This window comes from Cololabis saira, chromosome 5 (assembly GCF_033807715.1).
Source record: "Cololabis saira isolate AMF1-May2022 chromosome 5, fColSai1.1, whole genome shotgun sequence".
Taxonomy (NCBI): domain Eukaryota; kingdom Metazoa; phylum Chordata; class Actinopteri; order Beloniformes; family Belonidae; genus Cololabis; species Cololabis saira.
Window position 1 is genome coordinate 43,237,053 of NC_084591.1, and position 23,098 is coordinate 43,260,150.

The following is a 23,098-nucleotide window of genomic DNA, read 5'->3' on the forward strand; positions in this document are numbered from 1 at the left end:
CGTACGCCGTAGGCTACGTAACCTACGCCGTAGGCTACGTACCCTACGCCGAGGGCTCTGCGTCGATGTACGCGGCACGCGCGCCGTACGCCGTACCCTACGCCGTACCCTACGCCGTACCCTACGCCGTACCCTACGCCGTAGGCTCTGCATCGATTTAACGCGGACCCAAGCTCCGGAGCCGGCAGACAGAAACCTCGAAATTTCGGAGCAAATTTCTTAACAGGCGTAGCTACAACTGTTAGATTTCATCTATTAAACCAACATCTTCCTAAATGATTTATTTCATCCAGCGTAATTCTCAACAAAGCTGCAGGTTTCTCTCCCGGGGCGACGGCGCTGGGTTGACCCAGCGATCGCGTCTGTCCCCCCGGCCGTGAGCTGCTTCTGCTCCCCGGGGCCGGGGGCTCTTCTCATCTCCGAAAACGTCGAGTCAAATTTCTTAACAGGCGTTATTTGGATAAACTGAGCCCAGGTTGGGGATCTAAATGGTTACTTTTACACCTGAAAAAATATTAAAACTTAATAAAGTGCCATATTAACAGCGCTACAGCTGAAATTAAAACAGCTTTTGGCTCTCAGCTTCCTGATCAGGGTAGGGATGAAAACGAGGGGGAGTAGGAGAAATGGGACAGGCACCTGGGCCAAGTGCCCTAGATCTCAAGTGCCCTAAAATCTCCCCCTTCTTTTTTAGGGGGTAGGGAAGAAAAGAAGGGCGAGTGGAGAAAAGAAGGGTGAGTGAAAGGGAATTGGGATTGGGCCTAAGTATCTCGGGGTCTTGTTCAGGAGTGAGGGAACGATGGAGCGTGAGATTTACAGATGGATCGGTGCAGCGTCCACAGTTATGCGGTCGATGTACCGGACCGTCGTGGTGAAGAAGGAGCTGAGTCGAAAGGCGAAGCTCTCGATTTACCGGTCAATCTACGCACCTACCCTCACCTATGGTCATGAACTTTGGGTAATGACAGAAAGGACAAGATTGCGGATACAAGCGGCTGAGATGAGTTTCCTCCGCAGGGTGGCTGGATGCTCCCTTAGAGATAGGGTGAGGAGTTCGGCCACCCGGGAGGAGCTCGGAGTCGAGCCGCTGCTCCTTCACGTTGAGAGGAGTCAGCTGAGGTGGCTTGGGCATCTGTACCGGATCCTCCTGGATCCTCCCTAGGGAGGTGTTCCAGGCATGTCCCTCCTCCCTAGGGAGGTGTTCCAGGCATGTCCCTCCTCCCATGGGAGGTATTCCAGGCATGTCCCTCCTCCCTAGGGAGGTGTTCCAGGCATGTCCCTCCTCCCTAGGGAGCTGTTCCAGGCAGGTTCCACTGGGAGGAGACCCCGGGGAAGACCCAGGACACGCTGGAGAGACTATGTCTCTCGGCTGGCCTGGGAACGCCTCGGACTCCCCCCGGAAGACCTTGAGGAAGTGTCTGGGGTAAAGGAAGTCTCGGCATCCCTGTTGAGGCTGCTGCCCCCGCGATCCGGGACCGGGTAAACGGAAGAAGATGGATGGGATGGATGGATGGATGTATATATATATATATATTTATATACTTTGCTTTATCGTTTTTCTCTTTATCTCTAGTTTCTCGTATTTCTTCATCTTGATATTGCAGCCACCTGGGATTGCCATGTCAATCACTATCCTGTAGATGGGTTACTATGCCAGTTTATTACTGGTAGGGCATACGTCTTGATGACCCGTACTTTGTTATTTTTATTCAACTGGCTCTTCAGGACCTGCCTAACCCTTTGTAAGTACTTGGTCGTTGTTGAATTGCTTGCAGCCTCCTCAGAGTTGCCATTTGCTTCTGAGATCCTCATCTATTTGCAATGGTCTTTCTGAACCCAGAGTTAGAACCAAACACGATGAGGCAGCGTTCAGCGTTTATGCTCCTCACCTGTGGAACAAACTCCCAGAATGCATTAGAGCAGCTGAAACTCTCAGTTGCTTTAAGTCAAGGTTGAAAACCTTTTTATTTCCTGCTGCATTTCAGTAATCCACCATGATGCACGGTAAACTTTATTCCTTGCATCTCATTTGTTTATTTATTTTTAACTGATGTCGGCCTGTCTTTAACTACTGCTTTTAAACTCTACTTTTGAATGCATTTAAAATAAACTTCTTATGCAAAGCACTCGTATATGATATGTGCTATACAAATACATTTACTTTTCCTTGACCTGTCTTGAAAATCTCTGGTAGCTCAACCCTCTCAGACACAATCCAAGCACATTTATTCAGGCTGAATGACATTCCGATATCTCTGCTGTATATCCTTGTGAGGTGTATTAGTGAGTCAATGTTTCGCTCACTCTTTGGCATACAGCTTGGTGTCGTCCATGTCAAGGATGTGGCTGATCATTGCTCCATACCAGAACCGGTATCCATAGCCACTCTTTGTGATGATCTGGCTGAAAGGCTCCAAGCCTAAGCAGAACAGCAGTGGGGACAGAGCATCTCCTTGGTATATGCTGCACTTGATGGTGACTTGTGCAATTAGCTTTCAGTTGGCCTCAGTAGTAGTCTTCCATGGCCCAATGTAGTTCTTGATCAAGGTTACCAGTGTCCTGTTGATGTTGTACACAGTAGCGGAGCCAGAAGGGGATTAGGGGGCGGTCGCCACGGGGCCCACAAGCTCATAGGGCCCAATGATAGGGCCCCGTTTTGTGTGATACGTTCATATAATCGTAAATTGTAGGCTATAATAAAGATAAAATTTGCATTGTGCGGCCAGTGTAGGTTAATTCTTACTTGGCTGTAACCCTACGCTGTACGGTACGGCATAGGCTCTGCGTTGGTGTAACATGGAACCATAGATCAGCCTTAACAGTTACAGCCAATTTGCCGACTTCCTGCCATGAAGGAGATGAGCGCTAAACTTTAAAAGAGGACTTATGTACAAAGTTTTGAATGTTACCCTGTTTTCCACGTTACCTGGATTATTTTGTTCGGGCCAAGGGTTATAGAAGAGTCAACTGCCATTGGTGAGTCTGTGTAACCTTCATAAATAATTTCTTTATCAGAATGTTGTGTAGCCTTGACCACCTGCCTATTTGAATGTGCTTTGTGTTGTTGTCAACTAGAGCGCCGAGTCTATTCTCTGTTAGAGAGCTCAGAAATGATGTTATAGACTGCTGTGTCTGTATCTATCTGAATAGATTGTGTAATTTTAGACCATTTATGTTTTTTTTTGTATTTAAGCTGTATCAAAGATGGAACTGAGTCAGTCCATGACTATCTGAGTTTTCAGCGCCATGTGATTGACAGCTGTCAGGCCTGTGTGTGTGTGTGTGTGTGTGTGTGTGTGTGTGTGTGTGTGTGTTTGTGTGTTTGTGTGTGTGTGTGTGTGTGTTCTTCTGAACAAGTTTGTGACATTACTCTGCTGTCTGCAGCATAGGCATATAGGCTTGGCTCAATAAAAGTGAGAATAAATGTTGTTTGATGGGTAGGATGAGGTGTTGTTGAATGTTAAAATGACCATCATAAGGGCCCATCCACAATGCCCCTCTGTACTGAGACCCGCGCTCCGCCACTGGTTGTACAGTTCCAAGCATTCCAGTATCCGTGAGTCATAGGCTTTCTTGTAGTCTATCCAGGCAGTGCACATCTTGAAGTCCTTGGCAACTGTTGTGTCGACCAGCAGGTGGTCCTTGGCTCCTTGGGTTTCCTTGCAAATTCCCTTGCGAGCTGTGATCATTTGTGGCACCATGTACCTACCCATCTTGGCTGCTATGATCCCTGACAGGAGCATCCACATAGTGCAGAGGCATATAATTGGCCATAAGTTGGATGGGGCCGCCACTTTCCAGGGTTCCTTCATGTTGAGGACCATGCAGCCTAGGGTTAGCCATTCTGGGTGGGTCCCATCCGTGAGCAGCAGGTTGATTTGTACTGCTACACGCTCATGGAGTGCAGGCAGCTCCTTCAGCCAGTAGCTGTGGAGCGTGTCCGGGCCTGGTGCCTCTTCATACCGGAGACTCTTCTTTTGGATGTCTGTCATTGTGGTGGTGACTGTGTCTGCAGCCTGTATGCCTGATACCAGCGTGTATCCTCCGTTTAGAAAGTCCAACCGTAACATATACAACAGGAAAACTATTGGAAGAGGAAGCTATCGTTTTCACTATTGAGGAAATAAAAACGTATAAAAAAATCAAAATACAAACTAGGAAATGAACTACATTGTTACTACAGAATTAATACATTTCTTTAGGGAGACATTCTCTCGGGGAAAATGTAGGTAGGGGACGCATTTATATCAAAAAGGGATTTTTAAACAAAGAGACGGGAGTTGATAAGCCTTTGCATTGACTCTTGGTGAAAATAAATGTTTTTTGGAAGATATGTAGGCTACTTATGGATATATAGTTTGGTTAACAAGAGAAAAAGGTGGATTAGAAATTCACAATTTTTTAAAAGTCACTCTGAAGGAAGCCACAAAGAGAACAAATTAAAATGTTCAAACACGTTACAACACAAGGGTATGAAGAAAAAAAGCTAGTGGTTTCCATGTCTGGATTGACCTGGTTTTGTTGCAGTCTTGGCAGAGAAAACAGCAGTACTGTACATCAGAGATGGCGGAGATTGAATCAACACCATTTGGATCATCAATAGTTTTTTCTGGTTTTTCTGATGCAGGACATTGATGACGTGAAACACAAACACTATCTTTAACTGTGCTCCACGAGGTTTGTATGTGTAGAATTTGAATAGATTTGATGACCCATTGCATCCGATTGCTTGACCTGATCAGTGCTACACCAGTCGCCTGCTGACCAGCGCTGACCGCTCGTTTGCTGAGAACCTAACGGTCAACGGTGTATTGCAGATCACATACGCGTCACATATTTTTGAGGGACATGCACGACAGACATGCCAAATGAAAGCAGGATACTTGTGGTAGCCGTGATGCGTACATGTAGGCATTGTTAACTGCAAGTATATTCCAGGCCTTAGATCCACCAACCATGGGGCATTAATGTCATATACTATATTATATATATATATATATATATATATATATATATATATATATATATGGGTCAATGACGAATAAGGATTTTCAACAGGTCAATTTTAAAATGAGAAAAAAAAGATTATCTATTGCAGTAGTTCAAACATTAAGAATGTTGTGTACACATAAATTCATTCGTCAATTTTAAATTAAGTGATTTCTGAGTTGAGTTTCTGAGATGAGTTTTTTGTCAAGATGAATTGGCACTAGCCTTAAAAAAGGTCATGTGGTGCAACCATGATTCATATTAAAATAAATGAATTTCCTTAACATCTTGACATCTTTTTTTTTTTACAAGTTTTCAGTATTATACAAAAATGGTTGTTTTTTTAATGGTCGCGCCACATGATATTTCATAAAATGGACATCATTAGTCAAACTTTGTTTGTATATTTCCATCATGATGGAAATATAAATACAAATGTGTTGCAATCTTACACACTACAAGACATTTCGGAAATCATGCCAGATAGGGCAGAAGATTGATTTAAATACATTTAGTGATTTCAAAAAAAGTTTTCAGAACAAGAGTCATGGTCAGACGACATGACATTTTGACGCTTAAAACAACAACAAAATCCCAAATAACTAGTATTTTTTGTAAAATTCAAGTGAGTCCATATGTAGTACGACAGGTAGTTCATATATATCATATTTTTTTATCCATTTAAACCTTTTTTGAATTGAAAAAAAAATCTGTTTTTCAGAAAATATAGGCGTCACGTCATTGACCATATATACTGTATATATATATACACATATGGACAATAGAAAAAGGATACTATGAGGAACTGTTTAAATGGCATAAAGAAAAAGAAATTTACCTTAGACACGAGGGAAGAAATCATTTCTTTGAATGCCTCGTCAATCAGAACGTCGATTTTGGAGTGGTACTGTTGCTGTGGTGGTGACGGTGGCCCAAGTATGTTGGTAATGAAGACACATGTTTATGTGGGAGACATAGACAAGGAACAAAAAAAGCAATAATTAAATTTTTCCATGGAACTGATGGTCATTTCTTTCTTTATTTAGCAATGACTCCTAATCTTGACGTTGAAAAGGAGTGTGTTGTTAAAAAGACAGAAACAAAAACGCTGCTGCTGTCCTCATGTGTGGACACGCATGCACACATGCACACACGCACGCACGCACGCACGCACGCACACACACACACACACACACACACACACACACACACGCACGCACGCACACACACACACGCACGCACGCACACACACACACACGCACAATCTCCCCAGCCAGTGAGGTGTGAAAAACCTTCCCATCTGTATAACGCTGCTAAGTTAAGCAGCTAATAGGATGCATTATGCTGGTGAATAACATTCCCATTCGCAGCAGAAAAGAGAAGGAATCTGAAGGATACTTTTTGTGAACCTCCCCACAATTAGAGCAGCCTTGTACTCCTCTAAAGCACCGGTCAAGCTGCGAGGACCAAAGGCTCACACAAGATTCAATTAATTCGCCATTTCATGTCTTGTTTGCCCCACCCCCCCCCCCGAAAAAAATATTCATGGCACCTTTTTCCCTTTACGGAGTGAGAGTAAAAAAGGCTGGGGCTGAATGCTGAATAACAGCGGCAGCAGGGGAGTTCATCTCTTGGCAACAATGCCCTTTCATTGGCCATCTAAAGAACGCCCAAATTAAAAATTTCAATCAACAAAGCACACAGATCGCTGACAAACTATGGGTCCAGGAGGTCACTGCCAAATTTAGTTTTTTTTTCCTTTTCTTTTCTTCCACAGGTCTGCAAAATGGCAGCTCTCTTTCAGCTGAAATCTTTATGGCTAATCTTGAGTTCTTCTCTTCTTTCCCCTTCTTCTTACCTCAATTAACATGGCTGCTTTCTTTTTCTGACAATGACGTCTATAGAAAAGCAGGGAAGAGGTGAAATTGTTGGTCTTTGCCATATGCAAAGCAAAAACTGAAAAGAACAATTATTTCTTTTGAAAGCATTTTTGTTTTGTTTGTTTGTCTGCTGTTTTTTCAGCTCTACAACATTTTTTAGGTATGAATTGCTTCACATTTTTTTATTAATGCCCCCTAAATACTATCTTTGTGTACTCAGCAACATAATGAAACTAGAAAAATAATATCTATTAGCATATTTTATTCATCAAGTGGAGATGTTTCATGTTTGGTAAAACTGTCAAGTTGAGACCCTTAACATACAGTATACACATATATATGTTTACACATACATACATATGTATGCAACACCCAACACAGGTCATGTGCAGAGCTTCAGAACCAAGGAAAAAATAATTTAAATAATAAACCACCTCATAAAAGGCAAGGAAGATATCTGCTTTTAAAAGAAACACATATTGAAGACAAATAACTCCCAAATATTAAACTAAAAACAATTTAAAGGCCCTATTACACCATGACGGTTTAGCCAGTGACTTGTGAAAAATTTGGGGAATATGCTGGCATATGTCAAATAAGTTTTGAGAAGGTTTAAGGGCACGACGAAGCACAATGGAATGCACAAACTTTCATAACTTATACCGAGTTGTCCTCTGACATCGGCATCACCTTAACATAAGAGTATAATGGTCTTTTTAAAAGGCTGAGCTTGGTGTGTGTGAGCGTGGATGCATATAGAGCTCCGGACCGGGAGGTCACAATTCCCAGTGTGCAACACTGTAGAACGTAAACAATGCCGTGTTTCTGTAATGGTAAATGGTAGTAACAACGCTTGATAGCTGTTGTGCACCGGGATGCCAGAATATTAGACAAAGGGGAACATATAGAGCTTTTTAGCGGATTCCTTAAGATCCAAATAGGCAAGATAAACGGATTTATGCCATAAAACGCACGACCAAGACAGCTGACACATGAGACTCAGCTCTCACCAAATCCAGCCGTCTCCCATACTTTCTGAACACTATTCATGACTTTAACTGAGGGTCACTTAGTATTTCTGAATGACTCACCTAAAAAAAACAAAACTACATGGATAAAAAAGGCACCTGCATGACAAATATTTATCATAGATGTATGAAATTAATGGATGAGGTGGTGGCTTAAAATTTTCATTCACACAGTAAACATATTCTAATTTATCCAGCAAAAATCCACGGTAACATTTGATTCTAATGAACATGCCGATTACATTAGCCGACACTGACAGTGTTGGCGTTGTGCCTCAATTTAGCTACTTTGTTTATTTTATGAATGAAGTGCCCCTTATCCTTCCAGTATTGATAAAATAATCCTTTGCTGAAAGATTCCAAAGCTGAATGTTGTTCACAAATCCAGGCATAATGTCCCTACACGGCTTTGTAATTTTTAAGAGAATCCCCGGAGTAGGACGAAGGAAAGGTGATCAGGTAGTTGTAGATGTTGGAATATTAGAGGACTGGCAGCTCTGTTACAGTTTTGATGCTTTTAAAAAGGACTCCCGGAGCTTTTTAAGGGTCAGTAATATTGAGCCTTTCAAGTTTAGCAACATAGTTTTCTTTATCTTTTGGGTTTAATTGCGCAGTAAACTCGGACCTTGTGAAGTTCATGATTACGCTGTGACTTTTGACTTTTCTTTCCTGCCAAAATGGCGCTGCAAACAAAACAGGTCACGTGGGGTCCGGAGCAATATAAAGGCGTTTAAATACTGCCATTTCTTTCCTGAACATTTCCCCCTTTTGCTGTGTCGATGCCTGTATGTAAGAACCACCTTCCAGAAAGACCACCTCTTTTTTCCCAATCACATGAAGTAGACCAAAAGGCGTGAAAAAGCAAAGGCCGGTAGTGTATGCAAGGACCACTCCCCCATTCTGTAACTAGTGATCTGATTATGTTGGAATTGTGCCGACCGTAGTTGTAAGAACAAAGGAGTTGCACTTTGCTCCAGGAACGATCAGTGTTCGTAGTTAAAACCCGCTCCCCCACCAGGGGACGCCTTAGCAGTGCCTTCAACGTTTTCGGCATGTGGGGGTGATGTTGATTTCGATACTGTGACTTCAGCAATGTTTAATGTGGCTTCACACGGGAGCATTTTTGAGGCCGTCTGTGATACGCTAACATGTGATATGGAAAACTTTGACTATCGTTTGGCATAATTAGTGAACGCTGGCAAGACGCACAGTATTCAATGGTATGATTATGTTATTGAAAGGTTTTTATAAAAGTTACTCATATGTGTTTATATGTTATTTATATGTTCAACTTGTTATGAAGCTATGCATAAGCCCAAAACCTTTGAAACTTTGATATTTCACTTTATAGCACTGGTTTAGATACATTTTGACACATCATCATACGCTGGCTAAATTGTCAAGGGGTGACCTTAAATACATCTTTTCATGAGAATACAGTAACAGATAGAGGATTCTTTAAATTGATTAATAACAATATACCTTTTGTTCACAATGCAACAACAACGTACTCTGGTGACAGAATAATTATAATCCATGCTTCCATTAATCATAATAATCAGTTTGGTCAATATTTATGGGCAAAATAATGATGATCCTTCCTTTGTTCATAACTTTTTTTCATTAATTTAACATATTTAACAAACATAACTATTGCAGGAGATTTTTACGCTGTCATTAATCCAAAACTAGATCATTAAATTCACAGACTTCTATAAAAAAATCAACTGAAACCATTATAGAATACATGAACCATGGAGGTGTAAGATAGTTGGAGAATAAGAAACCCCTTCACTAGAGAATAGATTCATACCTGCATCCATCAGTTGTGTTTATATGTTATTTCAATTTCATTCAATTTCCTAATATGTAACCAAAACTATGATCCATCCAATTATAATTAGTACCCATGACTCCATTTCTCTCACATTATAAATCCTAACACCATTTACAGTGTATCCGGAAAGTATTCACAGCGCTCCACTTTTTCCACATTTTGCTATGTTACAACCTTATTCTTAATTTGATAAAATTAATTTTTTTCCTCAAAGTTCTATACACTACACCCCATAATGACAACGTGATTGACACACACCAACCCCCCACCCCCCGAGAAGTGAACGGAGCTAGTACCCACTAACTCTTTGCACTATTCTGCACATCTGTACATAATATAATTGCACTGGAATTTTTTACCAACTACCTCATCGCACTGCTGCAATCACCCATGTACATACTGTAACTCAAATCTGTTGTAAATCATATAATCACATCTCATCTGTTTATAATATATATTATCACTCATTCATCTCTGACCTGCACCTTATAACAACAGTATTTATTAATCTGCACTGTGTACATACATATATATATATACATACATATATATATATATATATATACATATATATATATATATATATATATATACATATATATATATATATATATATATATACATATATATATATACATATACATATACATATATGTGTACTGCACAAGCACTTCTGGTTAGATGCTAACTGCATTCCGTTGCCCTGTACTTTAACATGTGCAATGACAATAAAGTTGAATCTAATCTAATCTAATCTAATCTAATCTGTATATAAGTATTAGGGCTGAATAATTAATTGCATTTGCGATAATATCGCGATGTGATAAAACGAGACCGCAAAGGCTGCGATTTGAACAGTCACGTGATCTGGTCACTGTATTTGTATTGCATTTTTGAATAATGCATCTGGCCTAAACGGTTTGCTGATGTGCTTGAGCTTTTTCTTTTGAATTTCATTATTATCAAACACACTTCACCAATAAAAATGTGGATTTCAAATCTTCTCTTCTTAGTGTATTCAATTGATTAATCATGCACTGCAATTGTGTAATGTCCTAGAATTCGAATTCTTTATTTGGGGACCTTTAGCAGATATGAGATTAAAATGCGATTAATTAGATTAATTAATTATAAATCCTGTAATTAATTAGATACATTTTTTTATCGCCTGACAGAACTAATTCCAACAACTTGTTTCTAGAATCTAAAAACGTGGAGGTTGGAAGTGCTTACTTGGTGGACTAAGTAAGCTTACTTATACTTACAAGTGGTGGGGAGGCGGCAACACATGAGTGTGTCGCTATCCTCCTACCACACCCCTGTCCACTCCTGCCCTCCTTTAATGCATCTACCTATCCCAATTACTGAATTTGGGGTTTACGGGTTTTATTAGCACTCACACTTACTTTTCTTATTTAGAAGTTAGAAAACAGCCTAACTAGTCTGAAGCTCTACACATGGTTAGAGTTAGCGTTCCTGGCTCGTGGCCTATCTGGATTCTGGGGTGGCCCGGTTTCTGTCCGGTCTGGGGAGTGGCTTTTCACCTACCGTATTTTCGCGACCATAAGGCGCACATAAAATTCTTTTTTCTTTTTAAAAATGTGCTGCGCGCCCAATGAAACGGTGCGCCGTATCTATTACCTGTATTACGGTAATGTAAGGCGGACGGCCACCATGAGAACGGTAAAGGGAGAAGGGGGCGTGTGAAGCACCCGTGAGTTGCGGACGTGAATGAGACCATCCTCAGACTGAAAGCAGTAGCGCTGGCGGAAGAAATGAAAATTGAACATTTTCATGGAGGTCCGTCCTGGTGCTTTCGCTTCATGAAACGGTGCCAGCGCAGCAGCAGCGCCCGGCCGATTATATGGAAAAGATGGAGAGCTTCCGCTCATTCTGCAGCCGACACATCACCGACAAACACATCCAGTCCAGACACATCACCAACATGGACGGAGTGCCGCTCACGTTCCACATCCCCAGTGCATCACACAGTGGAGTTAACGGGGACCCGCGCGGTGATAGACAGAACCAGCGCGGTGGAGAGATGGGACCCGCGCCGGGGAGAGACGGGACCCGCGCCGGGGAGAGACGGGACCCGCGCGGTGGATAGACGGGACCCGCGCGGTGGAGAGACGGGACCCGCGCGGTGGAGAGACGGGACCCGCGCGGTGGAGAGACGAAACCAGCGCGGTGGATATCCACACAACGGGTATGAAAAGTTTATTTATTGTCATTTAAAGTCATTTATTGTTGTGCTTGCCTGCCACGCTGATGGACAGAAACTGCCGCCGATGGTGATTTTTAAAAGAAAAACTTTGCCTAAAGACGTTCCCAGCCGGAGTCATTATAAAGGCAAATGAAAGGGGCTGGCTGGATGAAGGCATGATGAAAGAGTGGCTGAGGCAGGTCTATGTGTGGCGACCCGGTGGTTTTTTTCACACATCATGCCTGTCATTAACGTGTCTGCAGGGACTGTTGTTCGGGCTTTTGCAAAAGCCGGCATTTCCGAGGCGCCGCACGGCACGGAAAGTGACTGACAGCGAGGAAATTCGGACTGGCACAGCTGAATTAGCGGAGCTCTTTAATGCAGAAACAGAGGATGAGGACTTTGAAGGGTTTGATTAATGTAAAAACTGAAATAAAATACAATCAAACTAAGTTTTGCTCCTGCTCTATTTTTAAATAAGCACACTTGTGTGCTTGTGTGTGTGTTCTGCAGCAGGTGTGTGTGTTTTGTGGCGCGCGTGTGTGTTTTGCGGCGCGCGTGTGTGCAGCTCCGTGTCTGTAGACTGCGCCTTTTGGGTTGGTGCGCCGTATGTGTGTTTTAAATCCAAAAATTACACACAAAAATGAGGGTACGCCTTTTCACACGGTGTGCCGAATGGTCGTGAAAATACGGTACTCTTATCCATATACAGTATGTGGGGGGCAGGCTGACAGGATAGTTCCTAATGGGATGGGGAGGAAATCCATACACTGGTGGAGGTCCGCTGCTTGACATTGGCCCAAGAAACCAGTAACAAATGTGCTTCAACCTGAAGTACTGGTTGTGCTCACAAGTTTTTGCTGAGTGTTTGTAGTCAGCATATCTGCTTTATATCTCTCTTTAGCTGTGGCATGAATTGGGGGGGTATTTTCATCCAGCATAACCACATGAAACCAAATTGTCTTTCTGTACTTCACTTTCTGTGATTTTATTCCTCTTTGTCAGAACCCATCTCAGGTCCCACCAAAGTTGGTTAGACTTTCAAGAGGACTGCTGAAGGACATTTTCACCCTCACGCTCATATTGAGTTGCCAACAAACTTTTATTGTATACTAAAGTACATAATAAGTAAGTAAAGGCAAATTTGAGGCAATCTGTCTGATAGCTAAAGCTTGGCCAAAATGTGGTCAGCACAACAATCCAAAGAGCATCAGTACAGCTACATCAGAATGATTGAAACATTTAATAGTCAGGGTTGTCTAGTACAAATCAAGAGGTCAGTTTCACTGAAATGCAGTTTCTGACCATAAGACTGTTTAAAAAATAATGACACAGGCAACTGATTAAACCTCTCAAGTGTTATGAGATGGATTTTTTTTTAGTTGAAGTGTGATCTGTTCACTAAGAAGGAACAACTTATATTTTACTATGCAGAGACCATATAGGGAAAATATAAGAGGAAAGAGAGGCAATGAGAAAATGGAGGGACTTACCCACTGTCCGTCAATCTGGAAGTGAAACAATGAAGCACGGGATGGATGGACATGAAGGTCGGGAAGAACATGAGGCAAAGGAAAAGAAACGGGCACAGTGAGCTATGATGTAATATTTTACAGTACAAAGATTTCCGCAGTTCATTTAATGCATGGTTGGTGGTTAATATATGGTGAATAGTAATTGCTGCTTCAATTCCCCAGTTTTCTTTTGTTTTTTTTATTGGAAAACCTGCAGTGTCATAGCAGTTTTGGAGAACCTAAGGGAAACAGTTTCCCTTGTGTTTTCTTTGTTAATCAATGCCGCTTTGACATATTTTTTATCATTATGCCATTCAAATTAAAATCTTGTCATTGCTAACGTACTTAATACAAACCCCTAAATGAAAGAAAACAAAAGGTTTTAAGATGCAAAAACCCCCAGAGAATTTGATACAAAAAACTCACTCAAAAACCGTTGAGGAAAAGCAAAGCTTATAGAATATACAAATAGTTTGAAAATTCTCTAGCCTACAGATTCATTGATGAGCGGTGAGGATGCCAGGAATAGGCTTAAAAGGAGCATCTAAAGGCTCAGTTTTTCTAAATAAAGATGGAAAGATGCTCACCACCGTGTGCTAAACTCGGTCAGACAATCATCTCAAATGTTCTTAATGAATTATTGGAAATACCTGTGAAATCTGTAGTGTATATAATTGTGAAAAGATTCCTGGAGTTTTTGCAAAAGTCAGAGAGTAAAGGCCGAGCACAGAAACCGCTCCAGTATACAGTGTCATCTTGAAACCTGTCATACCACTGTGTTTAACATAGCCACATGAGTACCATTGAAAAACCATTTTTATTCAACACATTCTGCTGCTACATCTACAAATGTAACCTGAGATTGTATAATTGTGCTGATGGGGGAACATATTACAAAAGTTCCAGCTATGACATACAAGTGAGCGTCTTTTATTAGACACAAAATGCCAGGTAGGGATCATAATTTGATGAAAATATGTGCTGAAAAGTGAAACAGATCTTTTCCAAGTATTCACGTCCAACAAGCTGCAAATGAAAATGGGTTGATAACTTCAGTCCACCCTGTGAAAATGCCTTACACTTAAACAAATATTTGTGGTTTTAAATTACACTATACTTTCACGGAAGTCAGTTTAATGTATGTTTTAAGTTATAGTTTTAACTTTAAATGTTGTTTTTATTCTAATCATAGTTGTTTTCTTGATGCATAATTCACCTTAGAAGACAGGCTGTCCAATGGCAGACTCACATTTTATTGCTACCAAATAATAAAAAGCAATTGTGAAACTTCTAATTCATGAAATCCAACACTGACATGCTTTTCATTTAGAGTCCTAATGCATCACCCTTTCATGATTTCAAAACCAAGCATGTAAAAAACAGCTGAAAGAGGGCATGTTGTAAAGGATTTTCTTCTTTTGATTAATTTTTCAGTCTGAACATTTATTTGTCAAGGTTATTCAGATGTTGGACTCTTTTGGGCATGGTGAATTCCATCTTGAAAAGCTGAATCATCTGCGACACAATGCCAAACTGAGGTTTTCATGTGTTTGGAAATCTGGAGGAATTTTAAGGTATTATTTTTTTCCTCTCTAGTTGACAAATGATTAACAAGAAGATTTGAGTAATTTGTTGATGGCATCATTTAATGTGGTGTTTGAGATCTTTTCTACTCGGGTGGAAAACAGCTTATGTTTAATTGGATTGTCTCCAACTGTTCCTCTGATGGCCTTGATGTTGTTGTTATTGTTTCTGAGGTAACTACATAGGTATCTGAGATGTTTTTAATCTGGATGCTGCAACCTGACCCGAGTCCTCCTCCTGCCTCATATCCATGTTTGTTTTTCATTTGCTCATTTTACTATCATCCTGACATGAGTGGGGAGTCATACAGTTGAATTTATACAAATTAGATGCCACCTATTGAACGTACACTTCGCTTTTGAGTAATGTTGCAAGATATAGGCAAGTATGGAGTCGATTTTGCCAAGCAGGGAGTCTGCAATGTCAAGTCTTGTAGTGCACACAATATAATTAGGCAGTTTAAACTTAGTTTAAAAAAATCTTTATTGAAAATCATTTCAACTATAATAATGGCACAATGTATGAACATATGGAAAAATAAATATATTAGTTGGTTTATTATTTAAGTTTTAAACTTTTGAATGGCAGTCATATTTAATGTGTTCAAGTGTGTATTCAGGATTTTGTACTTAATGAGTTTTCTTTTTTTCATTTATTTATCATCAAGTCTAAAAGTTATGATCAATAATTTTCAAGGATGCAGGTTTTTCACTGAGGATTTTCTTCTTCTATGATTTAATATTGGTGAATGCAGACTCCTTTCATGTATCAGATTACTATTAGTCATTTGTTTTTTTTTGTGTAGGCTTCTGTAATTGACTTAAATATTCTAGAAGTCTTAAAAGTTAAGTTTTGATGCTGCCATCATCCACTCCACATATTCCTTTCTTCTGCTTGTACTGTATATACCACTGAAAACCATTCTGCTGTTTTCACGTCTGAAATAAGTCTAAAAGGATCGAAATTAAGATGGCTGATAATGAAAATATGATACAATCAAACGCAAGCCAAATTCAAACCAACGCGATGATAGAGTGTAGTTTAGCGTTTGTACCATCGCTGTTTAGCTAGTAAGTTTATCATCGTTATTTTCGGTTAACTCTGATTCGCTAGTGTAGGGCTAGCACTCAACCAATCAGATCTGTCATAGAGGCCGACATCTAGTGGCCAATTCTACATGTCGAATTGGCCGAAATGAGCGCAGACGCCGATGGACGACAGTACGGACACACCAACCCGACCCCCCGACCGACCGTACTCTTCCCTCTGGCACGAGGCTGCGGTCCATCAGGACCAAAACCTCACGCCACAAGAACAGTTTTTTCCCCGTCTGCAGCTGTCCCCATCAACAAGGCCCCGGTCCCCCTTCCGTCCCGTCTACCAAGGACTGCCCCCCCATCCCACTCTACGTTACATTAACGTAAATATTCCAACCCCGTAACATTTGTACAGACTCACATCCGGCACTTTAAAAACCCCATATTGTACATTTCTGTTTATATTGTTCATTTCTGTTTATACATTTTATCTGTCATCTGTCATCCTACGTCACTTTTTGTAAAGACTCATATCCGGCACTTTTTAATCCTCATATTGTAAATTTCTGTTTATTTCTGTTTATACATTTTATTTTATTCTATCTCTTATTTTATCTCCATATATTTGTTTGTTTTTATATTTTTATTTTTACTGTATTGCACCAATCACCACAACAAATTCCTTGTGTGTGTTAACAAACTTGGCAATAAACCCCCTTTCTGATTCTGATTTCTGATTCTTAAGTCCATATTGGACAATATCACACACTCTTTCTATAGCACACTGACCCAGCAGAGGAGAACTTTCAGCAGAGGACTCCTTTCACTCAGATGCACCACAGGAAAGCATTCCTGCTTGCAGCCATCAAACTTTAAAACACCTCCCTAAGAGAGTCAGATACTTCCTCTCTGTAATTTGGAACTAAAACAAGGACAATCATCAGAATTATGCCAGGGATTTTCATGGTGGTCTTTCTCTCAATATGGACAGTTCTACTCACACTTTCTTTATCGGCTTATTGTTTGATCGTAACTGATCGTAAAAGTTGGGGAAGGTTCTGAACTGGACGTCTTTCACAATCAAGTTTCTCATCAGGAGTTGCACCTATTACCTTAGCCAAATTGAACTGATTTCTTAGGGCATTCTGATGAGTAAGCCAAACAATGGCCTACGACACTTTTCTCTCCTTTGTGTGCCACTTGCTTCTGACAAGGTTCGGGCCTGCCAACTGACACCACTTCTTCCAAAACTTGTTCACCTCTCACTGGATAATTCTCAGTGGATTGTAGGGGTAACCCCTTATATTGGAAATGTCCTGGATCTCCTTTTGAACAGGCTTACCCCAAAAGGAGGGAATTTGGAGTGATATACTTCACTGACTCTTCCTGGCTTTGTGTCCTAGCATCTATAGGCCTCGTTAGCCAGACTAGTTGACAGATACACAAAGGTCGGAAATTCTCCCCATTTGAAAACTCCATCACCACTCAAGTTTTTCAGAGCTTATTTCACAGTTCAGACTTCTGCTGCTGCCACTCCATTTCTGTGAAGGAAATAAGCTTGGTGTATCCTCCTGGTCCATTTTGGTCCCATTTCCATTTCTTAACAACCTTTATCTCCCCTTTTGATCCTTTTAGGTGCTTTAAGAACTTATAGAGGTCATCAACAAAATTTGTGCCTGGGTCAGACCACACCTTGCTGAGATGTAATCTCAGTGTTGTAAACTTCTAAAAGGCATTTAGAAAGCCCTTTGATGACATGTCACTGACAATGTCTGCATGGATGGCTCTAGTTGTCATACACCTGAACACCTTTCTCCAGACTTTCAGTCTCTTTTCTTCACCACATCTCTTACTTCATAGGGTCCGAACACGTCCATGATGGTAAACTCAAATGGAGCTGCTGGTCCTGCCCGCACTGGTGGTAAGTCACTCATTATCTGTCAGCATAGTTTTGCCTTTGCCTTCTGCAGGTGACACAGACATGTATTATCTTTTTTGACACTCTTTTCCCTTTGACAACCCAAAGTTTGCTCTTCATGCTCAAAAGTGTTCCTGCCAATGAACCTCGTGTTTCATAGCATGAGCCCCTCGAGCCAGCAATGCGGATATCAACACATGTGGGAGAATGGGCTCTGCCATCTTATCTTCAATGAAGGCTTGGATCTTTCCTCCACAGACAAAAAGTCTATCTTTTTCTTCAAACACCACGGGTGGTGTCAGGGAGTGTTACTCCAGCTTAAGATCCATGTTGGATAACCATCTGTTGTTTATTCCACATGGCAGTGCATGCAGACACTTTGGCTCTTCTTCGTCCTGACCAAACAGTGTTTTTGTGTTTTCCGCCATGTTTGTCAAAGTGTTTCTGTCCATCCTACGCTCAATTTGAAGCACACAACAGCACTCCTGCACACATGAATCCATCCCTTCCAGGTGATCAGGTGGATGTTTAAGGTCTTTGTAAAGCACTTTGAATCACCTTCTTGTTGAATTGTGCTATAGAAATAAACTTGCCTTGCTTTACTTTGTTAGCACTGCTGAGAATGTCTTTCTCTGCATTTTACCGATGTCATCTCGTGTGTCAGTCACAACTTCTCCAGCAGACTTTACTGGCCACTGAACCAATGACCATTTCAGAAATTCTGGCCCACTTTGCCAAGCCCATTGAAAATCTTTCAATTTAGCTACTCTCATAATGATGTCTGCAATATTCATGTTACCTGGTATCCACCACCAGTCTCTAACTGGTCCAGCCTTTTTGAGCTCCCCTATCCTAATGGCAAAAAATGTTTGGTAACCAACTGTCTCGCTGAATGGCTCTCAGTACTGTTTGGCTGTCAACTAGGTGGAACTAACGGTTTATCTTCTTCTGGCCATAGTTCTCAATAAACTTCCAGAGCTTTGCTGAGAATACTGCACCACAGACATCAGCTTTGACAGAATCCTCCTTGTGGTCCAGTGGTGTCTGCTTAGTCTTGGACTCGACATCAATGCCTTGCTCTGTTTCCCACCTGAGCTGAGAACAGCTTGGTAGGATTTGTCACTCCCATCAGAGAAGGTAATGGCCCAAGGTTCCTTCTTCAGCCTGGTGGTGGAAGGCTTTTTGGAATTTGATCCTAGCTATGCATACTATTGAAACAGCTTGATGGCATCATCCCTGAAACCCCTCAGAAAGTGGTTTGTTTTTAGAGCCATATTTATATCCCCCGAGTTCTGAAAAGCCTTCCTGACAAGGATAGCACCCTTTTGCTTGATTGGGTTGATAAGTCCAAGGGGATCATAGAGCCCCGCTACCTGGCTCGGTAGCTCTCACCTCATTAGGGCTTAGGTGTCTTTGCATTCACCTCCTCTAGTCTAGAGGTCCTGGCCTGTCCTCATCTTCCCTCTCTTCCTCAATAAGTTAACTGAAGTGATCATATAGAGCCTATTTTCCTCTACCAGATACCCGATGATTAAGGCCTTGATATCCTCATCTCTCATCTGATTTGGCAGCATAAATGATTTGTCCATATCAAATGCAGTGTTCCCTGTGTGGGCTGATAATTCCTCTTTCTCTCCTCTCACTTTGCCCTGACTGGACCCATGACTTCGGGAAAAATCTACTCGCCTTCAGGATTTCCTCAACTTCCTTAATGATTTGTTCAGCCTGTGTGCATTATGTAGGATGTCAGGATGTGATTCACGTAGCTGTCCTCCAGCACAACAAGTTGGATCTCTCCTAAGGCAGCAAGGCAGGGGTTCAAGAAATCTGGTCATTTTAACAGTAGATCATTCATACTCATTTCCTTGAATTGTCAATTACTGATCCAGACGAGGCGCACTGGAGTTGAGAGAGGGGGGGATTGGTGCTACTAAATGGCTCACATCCTTCTGTCCGAGTCTCCTCGCAGTACTTTACTCAACCATCTCATGGACTTGAGCCGGCAGGTTCCTTTTTGAGCCACTTTTCAGTTCTTAAAAGGTAGCCTGAACCCCACTTCTGTTGTTGGTAAGGCAAACTGGATCCATTAACCAGGGAGACTGTGAATCTCAGTGTGGATTATTGCTACGTTCACCCCTTCATGACATTTGTGAGGCTATATTTTATGATTTCAAGCTGCCTTTCTTCTGCTAGGGTCATCTCCTTCTACCCAGGTTGGCAGTTCCCACAGCGGCATCAACCACAATTCAGGGCAAAGGCCGTACCAATGCTGTCCCAGCTCCATCACTCTAGGAAGTCTCTGAATCGCAGCTATGTGTTTGGTTTCTGCCATGGTGTCTTTCAACTGTCTTTCTCCTGAAGGGGAGTCCAGCATGAATTTGCTGATAGTTGACAGCACCAGTTCTGATCGAATGAGCAAAGTGAGTCTTTGACTTGTGTGCAGCCATGCTAACTTGCTCAAGTAGGTCAGGGTGTGCTCCACCTACAATCTTTCCACGGGGGCTCTCCCACAAGACAAGATCCCCTCCAAATTTTACCCTTTGTGGGGCAAGTCTCCTTTCTCTTTGCGTTATGAACAACTCAATCACTTTAGGTCTCCTCAGCTCCTCAAGGTTAACTTCCGGGAAGAACATTTTCAACTGTTCAGGTCTGACTACTTGATGGACCTCTGCAATCTCCATAAGGCCATAACAGATGAGCTCATGTGCCCTCTCATTTCCATTGAGGTTTTGACTCAGACTCTGAGGAGATGTTTTTTTTGGGCTATCTTGATGGTCATTCCATGCACAACAAGTATGATCTTTTTGTTCCTGAAGTTAAACATATGAGCAGCATAATGAGTGATGTAATTGGTGTCTGATGCTAGGTCAACCAGGGTTCCAATCTTCTGTCCTGCATTTGTGGTCACTTCCAACAACATCATTGTAACAGGAAGTTCTCTCAGCCCACTTTTTTTTTTCAGGAGGCTAAACTGAGACTCAGAAAGACAGTTTATTTGGGATGAATTGTTAATGAAAGCCTTCCTGCACCTTTCTGCCAACCATTAACAACTACAAAATTCACACATGAAACAGTTTTACCACTAGTGGCTTCCCTGGAAATGGACACTTGAGCTCTCTCAACATGCCAATGAGAAGCTTAGAGAGTCAATTTCCTACTTCAAAATAAGTAGTAAGTGAATTAGTTCTCTTTTTCTTATTTAAAAATAAAGTGTGTTCTTCAGAAACCGATAGCACATTGATAAATACCAAACCATGGCACAATCTGAAAAGAAGTCTAATTGTTTGCTTGCAGGAACAATCGCCTCCAAGGCTACACCTGACAGTAGCAGGTTGAACCTATTTGAAAGAAGAACAAGAGTAAATATTTTATCGAAGTCAAATATTACATCCTCAGTTTTGGCACATTTTGCATTTCGCCGCCTACCCAGTCGTGCGGCGAGCGGTGCTGGACCGTCTGGGGCGGTCCTCGGAAGACTACCGCCGTCGCTTCCGGATGCCCAAACTGGGGCCAGAGGACAGGCCCTTCACCTTCGCGCACCAGCTCCACGACGGGCGGTGGTCGCGGACTCATCGGTTCCTGTTCCGGCGGTGGTCCCGGATGCACCTGTTCCTGTTTCGGAGGCGGACCCGGACGTGCCTGTTCCTGTTTCGGAGGCGGTCCCGGACATGCCCGTTCCTGAGGCGGACGCCCCTGTTCCTGTTTTGGAGGCGGTCCCGGACGCGCCTGTTCCTGAGGCTGACACGGTCCCGGACGTGCCCGTTCCTGAGGGGGATGCGCCAGTTCCTGTTCCTGAGGCGGACGCGCCAGTTCCTGTTCCTGAGGTGGACGTGCCTGTCTCTGTTCCTGGGGGGGACGCGCCAGTTCCTGTTCCTGAGGCGGACGCGCCTGTCTCTGGTCCTGAGGTGGACGCGCCTGTCTCTGGTCCTGAGGTGGTCCTGGACGCACCTCAGCGGGCGCCACAGATTCCGTCAGCCCCGAAGCCACCCTCTGCCCAGTCCCGAGAATGGTCCTCTGGCCGGTGTGCCCGGTCCTGAGTCCGTTTCCGAGGTCTACCCCCTGAACTGTCTCGCCGTTCTGGACGGCCCCTGAACTGTCTCACTGGTCTGACCGACCTGGAAGACCTGGAAGACCAGGAACCTGGAAGACGGCGGCCCCTGGTTTCCTCTCCCGCTTCCAGGGGCGGGGGGGAGTTGGCTAGGCCAGATGGTCCCAAGCCTGAGTCAGGCGATGGGGGTATGTGGCAGAGTGGAGGATTGGGTGTGGTCTGCGGGGGAGTAGCGCACAGGTGGCGCGGGTTAGATCAGCTGATTGGGCACAGGTGTTTCCAATCAATCTCTCCTCCCTGCCTATGTAATTAAGTAGTGGGTTGAGGGTGATGACACAGAGCTGCCTGAGACCCGGACAGGATGGCTGCCGTGTGGTTGTGTGTGTGTACGTGTCTGGTGACGAATAAATCCGACCATTTCTCCGCTAAACCACGTGTCCTCATTCCTTTCTGGTGACCCCGGTAGCACGAGTTGGCTAAAAACACGAATTGTTAAAAACCTGGCAGAGTCAACATGAAAGGCAGGATCCAGTGGATTCCTACTGCAACACTTCAGAATAAAAGGTGAACTTTTCTTTTCTACTAAGCAGAGAACAACCATGGGTCATGCAGAAAGTTGGAGGTTTTATTTTTGGTTAAGCTTAAGATGCAGAAATCTGATTGTCAGTTCCAATTGTCAAATGGTGACTTTCTGTACGAGAAATGACAGCTATTTGTTTACAGATTTTGAGCCCTATTTGGCCAGCCAGCGGAGAAATGCTTCATCCTTATGTGAGAATAAGTCCAATTTAAAGCAGCATAAAGGAACATTTTTAGTTTGGTCATGGGGGTTAAATCACTTTTACAACACTGGCCCAAAATTGCTTGTTTTGTGTTCTTGATAAGTCCCATTAGTTTCTTGAGTCCCTTAATCACCTCTGCCGTGATGCCAGTTGTAGCTTTGTCAAAAGATGAAGGGCTGCTCAAAAAGGTACCTGCCTCATAAATGGCTAGATATTCTCAGGTGTTTGCTTATGCAAATTATTTTAAAAAGTTGACTTCTGATTAAATTAACCCT

General features: G+C 42.4%; 1 protein-coding gene across 3 annotated transcripts in view; it reads right to left on the minus strand.

The window, feature by feature from the left end:
• The window catches only part of cadps2 (Ca++-dependent secretion activator 2), a 290,724-nt gene that overhangs the window by 43,790 nt on the left and 223,836 nt on the right, over positions 1-23,098 (minus strand). For 2 of the 3 annotated variants that reach the window (XM_061722219.1, XM_061722217.1), the window contains exons 22-23: positions 13,434-13,448; positions 5,828-5,902 (exon numbers count right to left, since the gene is read on the minus strand). In XM_061722219.1, coding sequence (XP_061578203.1) covers positions 5,828-5,902; positions 13,434-13,448 — 90 coding nt within the window. The remainder of the gene's footprint in view (positions 1-5,827; positions 5,903-13,433; positions 13,449-23,098) is intronic. The other variant, XM_061722218.1, reaches the window with a different exon arrangement.